Raw genomic sequence first — 18,720 nt, forward strand, 5'->3', positions numbered from 1 at the left:
CAAATTTGACCCCTTTTTATACTTATCTCAGAGGGGGAATCATGGGGAAAGAAAATCTGATGCAATCGCCAGCTCGACTTGTGCACAGCTGTGTTTATGTTCTTGTCATCCCTTCCATCCAATATTTGACATCTTCCCATCATAACTTTGTCAAACTCCCTGATTTATTGACATGAGGTGACTCATGTCAGAATATGTCTCCTCACCTTAGTAAAAATCATTGCCTTATTTGGTCATTTAGATTGACTTTCTCATCGGTTCACTTGGACTTAGAGGTGATCACGGGGTTTTGTTTTATCCTCGCCGGTGACCTTTTGTTTACTCTCTAGACAGTAACAGGTGGTTGTCGACGTTAATTGGCTACTTATCTGCACCTTATATTTACGTTAGAATTGAACGATTCCCTGGTGTGAGGGGAGTCCTTCTTTGGACGATTAAAGTCACCTTTGAGGTGACGCAGTACACTGAGGTATCAAAAGGTCTACTCTTTACTTCACGAGAGAGGAAAAGAAAAAGGAAATAATGATAAAAATAAACTATACCAACGTGTGAAAATTTACACCTGAGTCCAAATTCTCACACTATCCTCGTACCTGCAGGCCATGGGAGACACGATCCAAGAACAAAGCAATTGATGGCTTGCTTTGTTCTGTTTTGTTAGTTTTCCGTAACTATTTTTTGTTAGGCACACTTAATACTGTTTTTATTAGGGCTGTGGTGTCGCGTAAAAATCTACCGACTCTGACTTTTCCTTACCATGCGACTCCAATCAGGAGCGGACTTGTTACCGAAAGAGACACGGAAATTCTGATGTCATCACGTGACCTCAGAATAAAAGATTCAATAAATAGAGTTCTAATAAAGATAGAACGTAGAAACTTTTTATTCCAAAGCTAAAAGACTCCTCTAAGTAATATACATATATGTATTCGATAACTTTTACTTTTCTGTCTGTTATATATAACAGAGGGAAGGTGTAGCGATTAGTCAAAAAAATGATCCTTCCCAAATTTTTACATTTTTGGACTCAGGACACCTTGAAATTTCGAGATATGCAAAAGATTCAAGGTTTTTTCTATATGTTTTTCTATATGGCATGATTTCGTTTACTCTGTTTGAAGCCTAATAATTTCTGTGGTCAGAGTGGTTGGAATCAGAGTCAGATGGTTTAACACAGGAGTTAATTATTAAGCGTCAAAGTGGTTGAACTAAATCGTGTCCCCATATCCCATTCTAACATCTTAACCAGTTTTACTGTACTATTATAAAATGACAAAAAAGCTTACTTTGAGGGTAGAGATGAGTTTTATTTTATTTTTTTTAATTTTGAATGCTAATAACGAGTAAAATATTCATTAAGAGATATGACACATGACCACTTTTATGTCTTCACTCTGTCGACCTTTAATTAAGAACCAAAATTGAATAGTATTAATTTAATGCCCCTTTATACGCGAGCCACAGTGGCACATTTCATTTCTTAAACTTTACCCATTCTGAGATGTTGTTTAATATCTCAGAACAAAAAATAAAGAAGTTAAACAAATTAGACACCAACACATACACGCACGCGAATTTTTCCTCTGAATTTTTATTGACTTTTTGAGGGGTTCGAGAGGTCTCCAAACGTGTAGATTTGCAAAAAAACCTGGAGGGTCAAATTTGACACAATTCCAATACTTATCTGTTTTATATACATACGAAGTTGGGAAGTAAAAAGGAGTCGGAATCGGCAGATTTTTTGACGACTCCTACTCCAGCTAAAATACCAAAACTCCACGACTCCGACTCCACAGCCTTGGTTTTTATTTTTGATCCCTAGGTCTAAATTCCATTAAGTGCACTCATTATAAAGAATCTTCCAATACCGGATTAATATAAAAATATCACTTACTAAAACCAATAACCGATATTAAATAATCGTAAAATGTACTGCGAACGTTTTTGGTTCTTTCCCTAGGACCTTTCTCAAGCAGCGTTTCGTCTTTAGAATAACTATGAACGAAGACCCGTAAATAGCGATATTCGAAAAATTATTCTTCCGAACAACATTTCAAAATTCAAAATTCAACGTTAATGTGAATCACGTGCATTCCCGAATTCCGTAAATAAATATAATAAAAAATAAAAATGTTCGGTATAAAAAATTCCAATGCACGATGTTTATATCCTATTTATGAAACGCATTATTAATGCGTATCTTCTTTCTGTATTAGAGCCTGCCATGCAAGGGATAGGGTAATTTCATCCCTCGAGTTAATAGGTTCAGCCGTTTTGTATGCCTTGCAGATCTCCATTTGTTCCAACCATTTGATGTGATCCGTAAATTTAGTGGTAATGAGGAGTTTAGCGTTATCAAAGTCTACCGAAATTTCCGGGTCCGAAGCATACGTGGATAACGAAGTAGTAGCTCTGTTGTGGATGATGTCACTTTTGTGTTCCGCCCATCGGACACCGATCGAACGCTTAGTAGCACCAATGTAGATAAGTTGTCTCTCAAATCTGTGGTCCACGAGGGGAACAGCGTATACCCCTGGCAGCTTATCCTCCTTAGGTTTATCTTTTTCATTGCGTAAAAGCTTAAACATAGACGGACATCTTCTGAACGACAGTCGTAATCCTTGTTTTTTAGCGATTTTTTGGTATAAGGATACGAGGAAGGGGTTGTATGTGACTATTGTGATAGGTAGGTCTTGTTCCATACTATTCCCCGTCCGTGGCGGTGGTAGGCCGACGCTGTAATGTCGGGCTAACTTATGGACCATGTTATAGAATCCCTGCTGACCGGCGATGTTAAGTATATAGTTCAATTCTTGAACTAATGCCTCCTGAGTTGAAGAATGGGTGTGGGCCCTCTTAACCAGTGCTTTAAAGGCCGCCATTTTATATCTGAATGGGTCACAGGAGTTCGCTGGGATATACATTGGGAAGTGACAAGCTTTGCGGTATACAGAAGTTTCCAAGGTGTCTCCTCCAAACGTAATGCTCAAATCAAGAAAATGTACATCCTTATCACTATGTTGTTCCAGCTCTATGGTAAGGCCATACGGATTGTCGTTCATCTGATTAATAAAGTGGGTGATGTCTGGGTCGTTTTTCCACAAAATAATGATGTCGTCTATGTATCGCTTGTATACTAAGATGTTGTGGGAGAAACCAGGAATTGTTTTATCTTCCAGCTGTCTTATTACCAGTTCACAAAGGTCGCCTGAGACTGCACTTCCCATAGGCACTCCTCTGCCCTGCGCATATGTGGTTCCACCAAATTGAAAAATAGAGCTGTAGCAGATCAAATGTGCTAGTTCAAGTACTTGCTGGTGTAACTCCTGGTTATAAACGTTACGGAATAGAAAATCCCTGAGTGCGCAAAAACATGGTGGTAATTGGATGGAAGGATATAAAGCACGGAAATCCATAACAGAGATGTACGCAGGCTTTTCGGAGTTTTTGAGGCAAGCTATTAATTCAACCGGATTGGAGATTGTGTATTGGTAATCCTGTAACTTAGGAGAGATGAGATCGTGCATGAATGCTTCCAACTTGCGAGTGGGGGCCGTGGCCTTATCTACCACAGGTCTCAATTTGTGGCCCTGCTTATGCGTTTTAGCAAACGCGAAAAGTTTGGGCGTATCAGGTGCGTCCATTACAATATCCCGCATTCCTAACGTAGAAGCCAGTTTAGAGTTAGAGAAGCGTTTGATCTTATTGTGTAGTTTGTCAATAACGTTGTTTGGTTGTACGACGCATCTCGTATCCTTAATGTATTCTTGCATCTCTTTCTCATACGTGTTCCTTTTCATTAAGACCAACATTTTGGTCTTATCAGCTTTGATGACCGTAATATTATTATCGCGCAGCCATTTAATTGCGCGTGACAGGTCTTCTTTAAAGTAACGTACTTGCGTAGAATCCCTTCGGTTTGTAAGCTTGCAAGAGGCAATCCATCTGTAATACTCCTTTTGCACAGTTGGCATGCCCTGTATCAGCCTTTCAAGGTCAGGTATGCACGTTTTAAGGGTCTCTCTTCTGGTAGGAGTAGCATACCTGACCTTGAAAGGCTGATACAGGGCATGCCAACTGTGCAAAAGGAGTATTACAGATGGATTGCCTCTTGCAAGCTTACAAACCGAAGGGATTCTACGCAAGTACGTTACTTTAAAGAAGACCTGTCACGCGCAATTAAATGGCTGCGCGATAATAATATTACGGTCATCAAAGCTGATAAGACCAAAATGTTGGTCTTAATGAAAAGGAACACGTATGAGAAAGAGATGCAAGAATACATTAAGGATACGAGATGCGTCGTACAACCAAACAACGTTATTGACAAACTACACAATAAGATCAAACGCTTCTCTAACTCTAAACTGGCTTCTACGTTAGGAATGCGGGATATTGTAATGGACGCACCTGATACGCCCAAACTTTTCGCGTTTGCTAAAACGCATAAGCAGGGCCACAAATTGAGACCTGTGGTAGATAAGGCCACGGCCCCCACTCGCAAGTTGGAAGCATTCATGCACGATCTCATCTCTCCTAAGTTACAGGATTACCAATACACAATCTCCAATCCGGTTGAATTAATAGCTTGCCTCAAAAACTCCGAAAAGCCTGCGTACATCTCTGTTATGGATTTCCGTGCTTTATATCCTTCCATCCAATTACCATTATGTTTTTGCGCACTCAGGGATTTTCTATTCTGTAACGTTTATAACCAGGAGTTACACCAGCAAGTACTTGAACTAGCACATTTGATCTGCTACAGCTCTATTTTTCATTTCGGTGGAACCACATATGCGCAGGGCAGAGGAGTGCCTATGGGAAGTGCAGTCTCAGGCGACCTTTGTGAACTGGTAATAAGACAGCTGGAAGATAAAACAATTCCTGGTTTCTCCCACAACATCTTAGTATACAAACGATACATAGACGACATCATTATTTTGTGGAAAAACGACCCAGACATCACCCACTTTATTAATCAGATGAACGACAATCCGTATGACCTTACCATAGAGCTGGAACAACATAGTGATAAGGAGGTACATTTTCTTGATTTGAGCATTACGTTTGGAGGAGACACCTTGGAAACTTCTGTATACCGCAAAGCTTGTCACTTTCCAATGTATATCCCAGCGAACTCCTGTGACCCATTCAGATATAAAATGGCGGCCTTTAAAGCACTGGTTAAGAGGGCCCACACCCATTCTTCAACTCAGGAGGCATTAGTTCAAGAATTGAACTATATACTTAACATCGCCGGTCAGCAGGGATTCTATAACATGGTCCATAAGTTAGCCCGACAGTACAGCGTCGGCCTACCACCGCCAATAGTATGGAACAAGACCTACCTATCACAATAGTCACATACAACCCCTTCCTCGTATCCTTATACCAAAAAATCGCTAAAAAACAAGGATTACGACTGTCGTTCAGAAGATGTCCGTCTATGTTTAAGCTTTTACGCAATGAAAAAGATAAACCTAAGGAGGATAAGCTGCCAGGGGTATACGCTGTTCCCCTCGTGGACCACAGATTTGAGAGACAACTTATCTACATTGGTGCTACTAAGCGTTCGATTGGTGTCCGATGGGCGGAACACAGAAGTGACATCATCCACAACAGGGCTACTACTTCGTTATCCACGTATGCTTCGGACCCGGAAATTTCGGTAGACTTTGATAACGCTAAACTCCTCATTACCACTAAATTTACGGATCACATCAAATGGTTGGAACAAATGGAGATCTGCAAGGCATACAACACGTCTGAACCTATTAACTCGAGGGATGAAATTACCCTATCCCTTGCATGGCAGGCTCTAATACAGAAAGAAGATACGCATTAATAATGCGTTTCATAAATAGGATATAAACATCGTGCATCGGAATTTTTTATACCGAACATTTTTATTTTTTATTATATTTATTTACGGAATTCGGGAATGCACGTGATTCACATTAACGTTGAATTTTGACTTTTGAAATGTTGTTCAGAAGAATAATTTTTCGAATATCGCTATTTACGGGTCTTCGTTCATAGTTATTCTAAAGACGAAACGCTGCTTGAGAAAGGTCCTAGGGAAAGAACCAAAAACGTTCGCAGTACATTTTACGATTATTTAATATCGGTTATTGGTTTTAGTAAGTGATATTTTTGCACTCATTACTTCAGAGAGAATGGACATTGTCACTGTAATACCTTTGTATATCGAAAACGAAATCACAAACTCCTATTTTTACTTTCCTGCTCTGTTATCCATAACAGAGCTAAGAAAGTATGGCAATTGATCACAAAATGACCCCCCTAAGAGTTTTACATTTTTGAACTTAGGGGACCTTGAAATGTCACGAAATGAAAAAACGTTAAGTTTTTTTTCTGTATGTATGGATGTTAGTGTGTGTGTTTGTGTGACTTGATTTTGTTTACCCTCTTTGAAGCTTAATAACTTTTGTGCTTTCAAAAATTTCTGAAATTTTGTGAGTAGGTTTGTTTATTAGAGGATTAATGCTATTAAATTTTAGTGGTTAAAGATTGATGGGGTGAGGAGATAAAGAGTTTGTGTGTATCAAGTAGGGTTGAATTTAATAACAATTTTACTCATTATTAGCATTTACAAATTTTTAAAACCCATCCTTACCCTCAAAATTAAGTTTTTTGCCATATGATAATAATTAAAAAATGTAAACAGTTTTATAATGCAATATTGTAACAGATAGTGCCAACAAAATTTTAAATGTTGCCAGAAAAGTTAAGCAATTTGTTGCTGGAATTTTTACATTTAAACAGACCCACATTACATTTCTGGATTCCTTGTCTCAATTCATGGAAAATGGCAAAGTTTTATCAAAATCGGTCCATTAAATTTTAAGAAAGAACTTGATTCTATTAGCCCATACAAGAGTGCTAGTGACTGTGAAACATCACATGAACAAAGTTGTGCGATTCAGGTGATATTGCTTTATCATGTGCACTTGTGAAACAACCTTATATCTCGAAAATGAAATCATAGACCCCATTTTTATTGCATTTTTGGATTTGCCATTGCAATTAATGGAAAATGGCAAAGTTTAATCAAAATCTATTGAATGGATTTTAAGAATGAACACAATTCTGTAAGCCTCACAGAAGAAACTTCATTAATGCTCTGCTTCAATTATTTATAATTCATAAAAATAACTTAAGATACATATTTAAAAACTAAAATTAGAAAACAATTCATTTGGTAATTTTAGAAATATTTATTTGATTACAAGTAAGATATTTACTTAATTCATAAATAATATAATTAATTATAAAAATACTGTTATAAATTTTTGCTTCACTTTATTTTGGCCATTTATATTTAAGTAAATCTTTAGAATTACAGTAGAACTTTCAATTAACTGCAATGAATGGGAAAAATGTCATCACAATTAATCCACTACCATTTAAATCCTGTTCCTAATAAATGAAACAAATAAATTTTCAAAGAAACATAAAGAGAACAATGCCAACAACTATTTCATACAGTTATTTGTAATAAACTGGACACTTCAACAAAGTGTATCTTCTGCCCTTTCTGGCCAACAACCTATAAAGCAGATGAGTCAAAATGATTTGTAATGTAAAGTGAAACCACCACCAGATTAAATCAGGCTACTTTTCTGCAATTATATTAATTAATTACTAAAAAATTTATTACTAGAGGGAGGTGTTAAATGCTGTCTCTCATTAAATATTAATTTAATTATTAAATTTAATAAGAGATGGCAACTAGGCATCTTCTAGAAGATGGNTATAATTTTCTTTGAATAAATGTTATACATAAAATATTTGAGTATTTTTTCGGTGTGGAATGCATTATCATATTTTACATTAATTTATATGGGAAAAATTGTTTTGCTTAATGAGTGTTTTGCATTACGAGTAAGATTCTGAACAAATTATGCTCGTAAAGTGAGGTTCCACTGTATAATCACAGAAAAGTAACCCAATGTAATCCAGTGGTTGTTTGGCTTTACAAATTTATTGGGTTTTATGATTTTTTTTGTGATTTGTACTGACTTAATGAATTTCACGTAGACAATTTTGGCTTCCTAATTAATACCAATTCGTAATTTTCTACATTCTGATTAATTAAAAATTTGCAATAAATTCAAATTGTCTCTTTCTTTCTACAAATTGCTAATTACCTCTTGTTACTGAGTCATATATTTGCCAAGCACACAAGAAAATCTTTGGGTATTTTTAAATCATAGGCAACATTAATATCATAGTTTATCTTTAAAAATCTAGAAATTACAATATTTATTTTAAATAAAATATTAATAAAACTGAAAATGACAGTACAGTAAATTCCACTTAATGAACACACTTTGGGACTGCCTTAACTAATAACAATAACTGACCGATAATAACTAAATATTTTTTTAAATGTTAATTTATGTAAAAAATTTGCTTCATAAATCAAATCATATGACTGATAATGATTTATATTATATAATAAAATAGTCAACTTATTTTCAGAAATAGCCAATCATTATATAATATAGCTATTGCCAACGTATTATACAGAAATTTAAAAATTAAAATAATAGCAAGTTTTAGATCCAAGATTTCCAAGGTTTGTGAAGTGTTCAGATTTGATTATTAGAATATTTCTGTCAACAATTTCATTTTGTTATGTTATTTACTTCTTGAAGTTACAACTGTCATATGTCAATACAGTAGAGCATCGATTATCCGACCCCCGATTAACCGTCACATTAGTTAACCGACCGTTCTAGTCGGCAAATTTCAAATGTCCATTAGTGATGTGGACAATATTTGGCTATGTCCTGGCTACTTTAATATTATTTTTGTTAAATTTTTGTGTGCTTTAGCTGGCAACATTGGCTCGACCATGAAAGGGAGGCCAGTATTTAAACGAGACTTAATTTTCTAATTATGAATGGTTGTTTGTTTTGTGAGCAATAAAATAATTTAAAAATAATTTTTAATGATACAATAGCGACGATTATTATTTTTAAAAAAATTTTGTTAGGCTTAACATTGATGAAAATTCAATGCAAAGTAGGTTAATAGCAATATAATAATATACTAATTACATGGGATATACTAATATACTATACTAATAATGTAATTTTTTTTCATTCTTTTTGGTTATCCGACCAACCCGAGTCCCCAATTGAGTCGGATAATTGATGATCTACTGTAGTCTCATGTCAAAATGAAATATAAGTATAATAAGTTCTCCCATAAATGCCATCTATAATGTTTAATGTTATACTATTTACAAACTTTTAAGCACAATGGAAAATACCATTGCACAAACTCACTAATATTGTAATTTATTTCATTTATAAAAGCAAATTAATTATTTCAAAAATTAAACAAACTCACCAATGTTCAATTCTATCTTTCAAATCATTCAACAGATTCTGATTCAAAGTTTGCAACTGAGGAAAATAACCAAGGAAACAATTTATCATTTCTTCTGATATTATGGTTCCACCTCTTTCTTCATTGGCTTTTTTAATGCAAGCACGATAATCCTAGAAAATATAAAAATTCACATATTAGAATAGAGTGTAAAAAATAATCATTATTTCTTCTCAATTTACATAAAATTTGTTCAGAAATCCTAGAATAACTGCCTCTATGAAGATTCTTTTATATTGCAATTTCTATAAATTTACACATAAATAAAACAAACCAGAATAATACAGTAGATTCAATAACTGAAGAGGAAGAGAGAAGCATTTTACATTTACAAAGACCACCATTGTTTTAATGAAAGTGTAAATATGGAAATAAACAATATAGGAGTTGGACTTATAAACATTATAATTCTTTTATTCTACATATTAAACAAAATAACAAAAAATTGACATTATTAATGAAAAAGTCTCATAACAGAGGCTCCTTGTCAATGATTCATTGCATCTTTCTCAACAATGTTTTCAATGCAATCAACCACATCTAAAGCATCTTGTTTTATAAATGATGTATTTTCTAAAAATCTTGTTAAAAGCTTGAAAGCTTTTCTGGTTTCTCTATATGTAAGGATAGCAGGATATTTGGCTTGATAGGATTTACAATATTTCTTCCTTGTCTTCATTGATTGTATCTTGCAACATTTTAATCTTCAATAGACTGGAGTCACAATATATGAAACATGCAGCATAGAACCTTAAACCACTCCAGTAAACACTTTAATGAAAGTAAATTATGGAGAAACATTTTTAATCTCTGAGAAAGATATTCTTTCATCTGACATTCCAAATTGGAATGTATAAAAAACAGCATTACAAACATTTTGAATACATTCAAACAGAAAAAGTTTTTACTGGAGTGGTTTAAAGTTCTATGCTGTGTGTTGCTTGTTTCTTGCACTTAATTCTTTACTTCAGCAATGATGTCTTCAGATAAGTGTCTAGGTCATTGTTGACAAAATCTCTGAACAACATTTTTTCATCACTTATTGCTATAATGAGATTAGTCAGTCTTCTTTGATATAGTTGATGGATTCTGATAAAAATTCCAATTTATTCAAAGCATCGTAAAATTGTGACCCAATTTGTTGATTTGGTGACAATGGTACTTTGTTGAACTTCATTCAAAACTTTGTTAATTATTCATATTGCATTTGACAGGTTCAATCCAAACTCTTATAACTACTCTCACTTCCTCAGCAGTTTACTTACAAATATAATCAAACACCAAAGCGTTGACATCAATGTTTTCTTATTTGCTGGCATATTGTATTGACATTTCAGAAACATGAGGCTTTAAAGATTTTCCAATTAACAACAATGGCAGCTTTTCATTATCTGCCATGTTTGCTCCCAGAAGAAGAATTACAGGTTTTTGTTTTCAATCTCCTTTATATAGAATCATCTTTGATCATCATTGTTCTGTCTGGCAGATATTTAAATAAAAAAACACCTATGGATTGCATTACCAGTAAACAGTTTAGCAGTAATCAGGTAAAAAATGCATTGGTTAATTTACTAATAATTTGATATTTTTACTGGTAAATTTGATAAAAATTCATAGACATGCAATAAGCAACAGCTCATGAGAAGCACTGCAAAACTACAGCATCCTCAAAGAAAAATAAAATCACAAAAAATGTCTTGACTTTTATTATATTGTAATTATGTAAATTATTATACAATGTTAGAATTAATGTTTTATCAAACCAGATTAATCAAAATATTTTACAAAATCAAAACAATTTTATTAGTTGTGTGCCACACATCCTCCTGTGAGAGTATCCATATTAGATACCAAGCCACAATTGGTAATAAATTTTTAAGCCAAATATTTATCTGCAAAACTTTTAATACATAAAAATATAAATATGCATGAAAAACACAAGTGTCAAATGTTTTTATTTAAACCATAAAAATAGTATATATCATTTATCTTATAAATTAGTATTTATAGTTTTTTCAAATTTTTAAAGTATCATATTTTACAGCACTATGCTGGACAGTTTTGCAATTTGTTTTCACTTAACCAGTTGCAGCTCATGTCTATCTAATGTTGAATGTTGGGATGCTGTCACAGAGAGCATGCAGCATATAATCCTAAGAGAATCATTTTGATTTCATGTGTTTTGATCAGTGCAGGCTTAGATGAAAATATTAATTTTTTGAGATTTTATTTTTGTTAAAGATGCAGTTCCACAGTGCTGTCATGAGCTGTTTCTGCTTTAAGTGCAATAGTGATTTTAGTTGACAAAGTGAAAGATATTTATTTAATCATAGAAACTAAAAAAGCACAGCATGCTCTATTTCACAAACAACAAAAGTTTTGCTTTTCAAAATATGATAAAGGGAATTCAATTGGTCATAGAGCACTAAAGATTGTTTAGTTGTCAACTCACTGATGAGTTGGCAACTAAACAATCACTAGAACACTAAATTAACATTTGGATTCAAAATTTAAAAATCCTGCAACAAATTGCTGAACTTTCCCAGCAACATTTGGTTGTGCCATCTGTTATGATATTTTATTTTTAACTGTTATAAAATAACAAAAAGCTTAATTTTGAGGGTGAAGATGGGTTTTATAAAAAATTGTAAATGCTAATAATGAGTAAAATCATCATTAAGTCTGACCCTACTTGATATACACACAATCCCTTTATCTTTCCATCCCATTGACCTTTAACCACCAAAATTTAATAGCATCAATCCCCCTAATAAACAAGCCTCCTTACAAAATTTTAGATTTTTGACAAATAGCATAGGAGTTATTAAGTAAGCTTCAAAGAGGACAAACAAAATCATGTCCCAACACAGACACTTACATCCATACATACAGAAAAAACCCCAGATTTTTTTGCATTTCTCGACATTTCAAAGCCTGAGTCCAAAATTGTAAATATCTGGGGGGTCATTTTTTTTACCAATCCTCATATTTTCCCTCTGTTATATATAACAGACAGAAAAGTAAAAATTACCAATAATTTACTGATAAAGCAGTAACATTTTGAAAATTTTGCATTTATCAGTAATAAGAAGCTGGTAAATTTGCAATCACTAAATATATCTTTTTCATCTGCATTAAAAATATACGGGATAAAGCTTTTTACAATTTTTGGTAAGCTTTTCAACCATTTTGTGCAATCTCCCTCTTGCATTTCTGAACTTTCACTACAGATTTTAGGGGCCATCCATAAATTACGTAGGTATTTTGGGGTGGGCGGGGGTTAAGGATTTCTTACTCAAGAGTGGGGGTAATAGATCTAGTCTTAAGTAATATTCTTATTTTTATTTTTTGATTTCATTAAGTGGTGGCATTTAGAATTTGACTTCAATTTGGCGGATTCTATTAAGAATGCTTATTGTCTTGTGTGATGTGATAGAGTAATAACAGCCACGTTTCTTTATGCAGCACTCAAGAAGCACTTTACAGCAAACACACTGAAACTGGTTTCTAATTGGCAAACACTGCTCATGACATCATTTCGCTACACTCTCACTGCATAAAGAAACGCAGGAAATGCTAGCAGATTCACACTCTATACATTTTTTGTCATAGGAGAAAGGCCATGTGGTGGTTTCTCTCTTGTTTTTTATTAGAATAAGTGCACCACTCCTATGGGTGAATAACACTAAGAATACATAAACCAAAATACATGATACAAAGTAAACATAAAATTAGTATTCAGCTTTTAGTGAAAACTAAAATGTGAAATTATAGTCTCTTCTTCATATTTTTTTAACATAATTGTAAAAAGCATAAAACAGTGGTTTCTGAACAAGCTTATCGAGTGGACATGGCCACCTGAAACCAAGTGTAAAAATTTCTAATTTCAGAATAAGTCTATCTTGATCGTAAATTGAACAATGATAGATCATATGGTCGACAGTGTCTAGGTTTTCTGTGGAGCAAAACAAGAAGCAGTTTCTGCCAGGTAGCTTCTATTGATAAAATTACCATGCTCAGTAAGTAGTTGAGCAGTAGCAAATGTTAAATCTCTAAGTGGTGATGAGAACGTACATTCAACACTAGGAAAATAAAGTCTTGTTATTCTACTAGTTTTACTGCTAAACTACTTTTACTGATTCCACTTTTGTATAGCATTGTCATGAATATAATTTTTAAGGCTGCTATATAAGAGAGGGATGAGTGTAGTCCAAATCAGTGTCCTTTGCAGCTGACTTAGCCTCAAAGTAGGCTTTCCTAGTATGCCAGTATGGCCAGGAACAAATATAGAAGTTATCTTATTTACATGATTTTTAATATGGTGCTGAATATATGTGATTTTATTGCTATTGCAATTGGGATTTAATAGAGCTTTTATGACAGACTGAGAATCACCGTAAATGTTGATAGAGAGTTTTGTTTGGTAGTAGGGTTTCTCATTTCTCGGTCTTTTGCTTGTCCCGGAATTCCGGGATAAAAGTGAACTGTTTCCCGGGATCCCGGGATAAAATCAATTATTTTTAAGGTATACAAAATATCTTGAAATTAAATTATATAATTATTTTTCATTTTTTAAAGTAATTTTAAAGTTCTGTATCATTCAAAATCATACTAATAATGCTGTGTAAGATATATAATATAAATTATCTTTGAATTACGTAGAAATTTTCACAAATAGAAAAAAATTTATTAAAGTTTGCTAGAAACTGCATACAACAACAACAACAAAAATGCTTTGAATTGAGTTAAAAATTAAAAATTGAACTTAGATCAAACTTATAACTTAGAAGGTAATTTTCGTTTTTTAAATAAAATATAATACAACTTTTATAAGGTTTTAAAAAGCAAAGATGATCAATACTCCAATCACTCACTCTAATTCTTATTTTAGTAATGAAAGTCTTACTACTGAGAATGCCCTTTCCGATTCAATTGATGTGACTGGAATAGTGTTTAATGCATTTAAGAGAAGACAGATATTATGTGTTTTTTCACCTGTAGTCTGGAAGATTTCAAGTTTGTTTTCCAGATTGTAGTACTTCTTTTGCTCTCTAGTATTTTTGATTTGTCTACCTCGGCTGCTTTAATAGTGGCATCAAGCTTACAGCTCAATAATTCGGCAATTCGTTTGGCTTTAATAATCATGTTTATGAAGAAAAACTTCATACTTGCAGACTTTATACTCATTTGTATCTTTGCCCAATTTGCACAATCTGGCGTTACGCATTTATTGAAGCTACTGGGCATGGTTAAAAATTAAGACAGCGCAAGCACAATTATTCCATATATTACAGGTTCTGACAAGTAAAGAATTTTCAGTGTCTTGCCACAAATAAGCTACATATTGATTATCGACCATTTGTGACATGCCATAACGAGCAAAAATTTAAAAAAAACTAATAGGTAGGTTTAAAATTAATAAATACAAATGTATTCTGATAGTGAATGAGATAATTATGCTTTCTATTTGCAAAATTTCTTAACCTTAACACAAAATAAGAAAAAAAGTGAATTTTTAAGAAATATGCAGGATTTCCCAGGATAAGAAAAATTTCCCGGGATATTTCCCAGGTTAAAAAAACAACCGGGATTCCGGAATCCCGTTTGAGAAACACTATTTGGTAGTGAAGTGGCCCACTGGACAGCTTGGTAGTCAGCATCTTCTTCAGCTTGATAGATGGAGATATGTGGGAGGTATCTGTACCTTCTAACATATTTTTAACAAAATATGTCAGTTTGGAGGAAGGTACAGATACTTGAGCCAGCAAGAAGGGAGCTTTTGGACCCATCTGTGTAGATATTAATGTCTGCATGATTATCCATGGAGGAAGCAGATGACACCAAATAACCTCATTTACAGGATGATGATCAGAGATAGTAGGGTAATTGTAATGTGGTAGCATATGAACAGCCAAAGATAGGAGTAGAGACCGCTGTTGAGCCTTGATATTTGTAGTTCTGATGTAGTAGTTTAAAACCTTTTCTACAATACATAGTGGCAAAGGAAGGAGCTCCGCTAGTATCAGAGAGGCATTAGTAAAAACAGTTCTGCAGCACTTTGAAATTCTGATGGCAAACTGGCTTTGAATGGAGAGTAATTTATTTGCTACTGAATTTTTACTAGTTACATGATCACAGCCAGAGGCCGCATAAAATAGCATTGGTTGTATTGCTCCATTATATAAGGTTTTATAAGCTTTATTATTTAGTCCCCAGGTGTACCTAGCACATTTTAGCAGCATGTAGTTTATTTTCTTGACCTTAGCCAAGATGTAATCAATATGGCAACAGAATGTGATTTCTCTCTATTCTCTCTTGTTTTATTTTGTATGACGTTTCTGTTTACACGTGCACTAGCTAGTTGATCTGGCGAAGTTTTTGCGTCTTTTGTGAAAATTAAAATTAATATAAAAGTGAATATTATGACGTTGATTAATAATAATGAAAAGATTGTTGATAATTAAAAAATAAAGTTCTTAAAATAAATTGTTCATTCAAATTCATTAAATTTTTACATTTTTAAATTTGTTCACAAAGTCTTTTATAAATAATAGTACACATTAATTAACTAATTAATAATTATATATTTTGGACCTAAGGTTTTTAGGGTTTCATAAAAAAATTTTTTTTGGTTAAAATCTTTCTATAAAATTATGCCAAAATATTACGTAAGATAGGAAAGGGGGATCAAAGAAAATATTACAGTTTCTTACACAGGGGTGGGTGGGGGTCTAGAATGCTTGAAATTGCCCTTACGTAATTTATGGACGGCCCCTTACTGAAAACTATTCCATGCCTCTTAAATTTATCTAGCCATCCTCTGCTTGCTTTGAATTCTATATATTCTAGCTGTTATTCATATTATTAAGCTTTTACTTGAAATTTTCCATTGACAGTAATATTCTTGAACTTCTCAATATCCAGAACATTTATGCTTTGTTTTCTATTGTCTGACTTTGTTCATTACATCTTTCCAAAATATCCTCTGTTTTTCAGATACATAGAAAGAGTATTCAATAGAATGTCAAAATTCTTTTGTAATTTCTGATTTTTTTCTTTTTGTTTTCCTTTATGGTCTTTGTGACAAATATCTTTTCTACCATCAGCAAAATCTTTAGCTTTCTCTTGTTCATCATTTCTATCAGAGTTATATTCTTTCCATCTCAGAATGAAATGATCAATAAGATTAACTGATCACAACCAGTTATAAAAATGTCAACATGTGAGTCACACTTTACATTGAAATTTATACAGTATGAATGCTTAGTTCTAAATAAGGATATATATAAAGCTAAATTCATGAATTTAACTGGCCAATAATGCAATAAATTGACAAATTGTGTGTGTATGTACTGTACTAGTCCATTATAAAATTGTTATATTTAAAAAAATTTTTAAATACAGTAGAGCGTCAATTATCCAAATGCCAATCAACCAAAACGTCAGCTAACTGAAAGTGTTCCAGTCAGACTGTGTTGTGCCAAATCGAACATTTTTGATACTAGATTAACTTCTAAAGTATAATATTTTTTTCTGTTTTTATATTTTTCAATATATTTATTTTGTTTGTACAAAATACAGAAATAATTTTAATGGTACAATAGCCATGATTATTATTATAAAAATTTTTGTTAGGCTTAACATCAATGAAAATTCAACACAAAGCAACACACAATGGAGAAAAATTTAAACATGGGATATATTAATATACTATTATTGGGATATACTAATATACTTTATTAATAATGTATTTTTTTGTACATAATCGGTTATCCGAACAATCTGTCCCCAATTGATTCGGATAATCAACGCTCTACTGTAACAACTTTAAAGTGCCAAGATTTGATAGGTCAATTTACATTTAAGGATAAAACTGTTACTTTAGGCATTTCATTAAAATTTTGAATTTTATATTATGCAATCAGAGGCATACCATCTAAAATCAAAACTATATCAATGGATCCTTACATAATATATATAAGATTAAACAGAAAAGAACAATCTTTAACACACTTTAATAATGAAAACCATGAAGTTACTCATTTTCAAACAGCACAATTGTATAAATATGGTAAAAAGTCAGCACACAGAAGTGTGGCAAAAAGATCAGACCAAAATGTGTTAACTACCAAAGAGCCTCTGGGATTTATAAAATACCAATTAGAGACAAAAGATTCCAAAAGGACCTAATATACATAGGTTCAACCAAAAGATAACTTTAAAAAATGTATTGTGGTCATATGCCTTATTTTGTATATTGTATATATTATTCTTAGTACTGTATTTATTTTGTTTTCATCCTCTTTGTTAGTTCTTTTATCTATCACCTTCTAGAAACTTCTTTCCTAACCCTTCCCTGTTCAGGTGGTGGTGACCTAATTTCAAGACAAAGGAAAAGGGGTAGCCTGAGGACTAAGAGTAGAATAAGGCTTTTACTTTTTGGCTTAGACGTTGGAGAGATAGGACGTGTTGTGAGGACCTCCAGGTTGTTCTGGCATCAACTGGAGAACAAAGGAGACGATAAGCCTAAGCTAGCTTTCGAGAGGAGCCCGAAATATATCTTGATATAAGGATCTTCGGAAGCTTATTGAGAGAACCTGATAGTTCTACAATCAACAATTTCTGTGAGATTTAATAATTCAGCAATCACCATCATCACTTCAAGATTGTCAACACTTTGGGTATCCATTCTATCATCATATATCCAGCTATTCTATTGTCTATCTTTTCTTCCTCCTTTTTTTTTGTATAAGTAGTTTTAAGTATTTAGTTATAGTTCCTTTTTTGTACCGCGGTGAATAATTTTGTTGTGAGATTATACTTAACGATTCTGTCCGAGTATCTGCCAAATTGTATGTAAAAGAACAAAAACGAGGAGTGTTAGAATGTATAAAAGAATCCTGTAAATAAACACGGGTGAAGGAAGAACATATATGTGTGTTATATGCTTATCCTCTAGTTGGATTACATTCACCACGTGCATATCTTACATTTGGCATCCGCAACAGGATTCCGACTATAACAGCTCCTCATTGGTCCTGTATCGGCAGAATCCTCTTTTTTTTTTGTGCATCATTACAGTTTTGTTTTGATTCTTAAGTTTAATCAAAAAAAAAAAAATTTGGTATGGCGACAAATAGTCAAGTCAAAAGTACCATACATAATGACGGGGCCAATAGTAACCCTACCTTTGTAGTAATGGGATTTCTGGGAATGATCCCCATGTTTTCTTATTCACAGGGTGACTCTGTTAACATGAGACAGTTTTTTCAAACTGTGGAGAACATTTCCAATCTAGCA

General features: G+C 33.3%; 1 protein-coding gene across 6 annotated transcripts in view; it reads right to left on the reverse strand.

Annotated features, from left to right (window-relative positions):
• LOC111625428 (titin-like) overlaps positions 1–18,720 on the reverse strand; it is a 100,256-nt gene that overhangs the window by 46,340 nt on the left and 35,196 nt on the right. For all 6 annotated transcript variants that reach the window (XM_023368575.1, XM_023368573.1, XM_023368570.1 and 3 more), the window contains one exon: positions 9,382–9,533. In XM_023368575.1, coding sequence (XP_023224343.1) covers positions 9,382–9,533 — 152 coding nt within the window. The remainder of the gene's footprint in view (positions 1–9,381; positions 9,534–18,720) is intronic.

This window comes from Centruroides sculpturatus, unplaced genomic scaffold (genome assembly GCF_000671375.1).
Source record: "Centruroides sculpturatus isolate CEXI.00-Female unplaced genomic scaffold, Cexi_2.0 scaffold431, whole genome shotgun sequence".
NCBI classification, from domain to species: Eukaryota; Metazoa; Arthropoda; class Arachnida; order Scorpiones; family Buthidae; genus Centruroides; species Centruroides sculpturatus.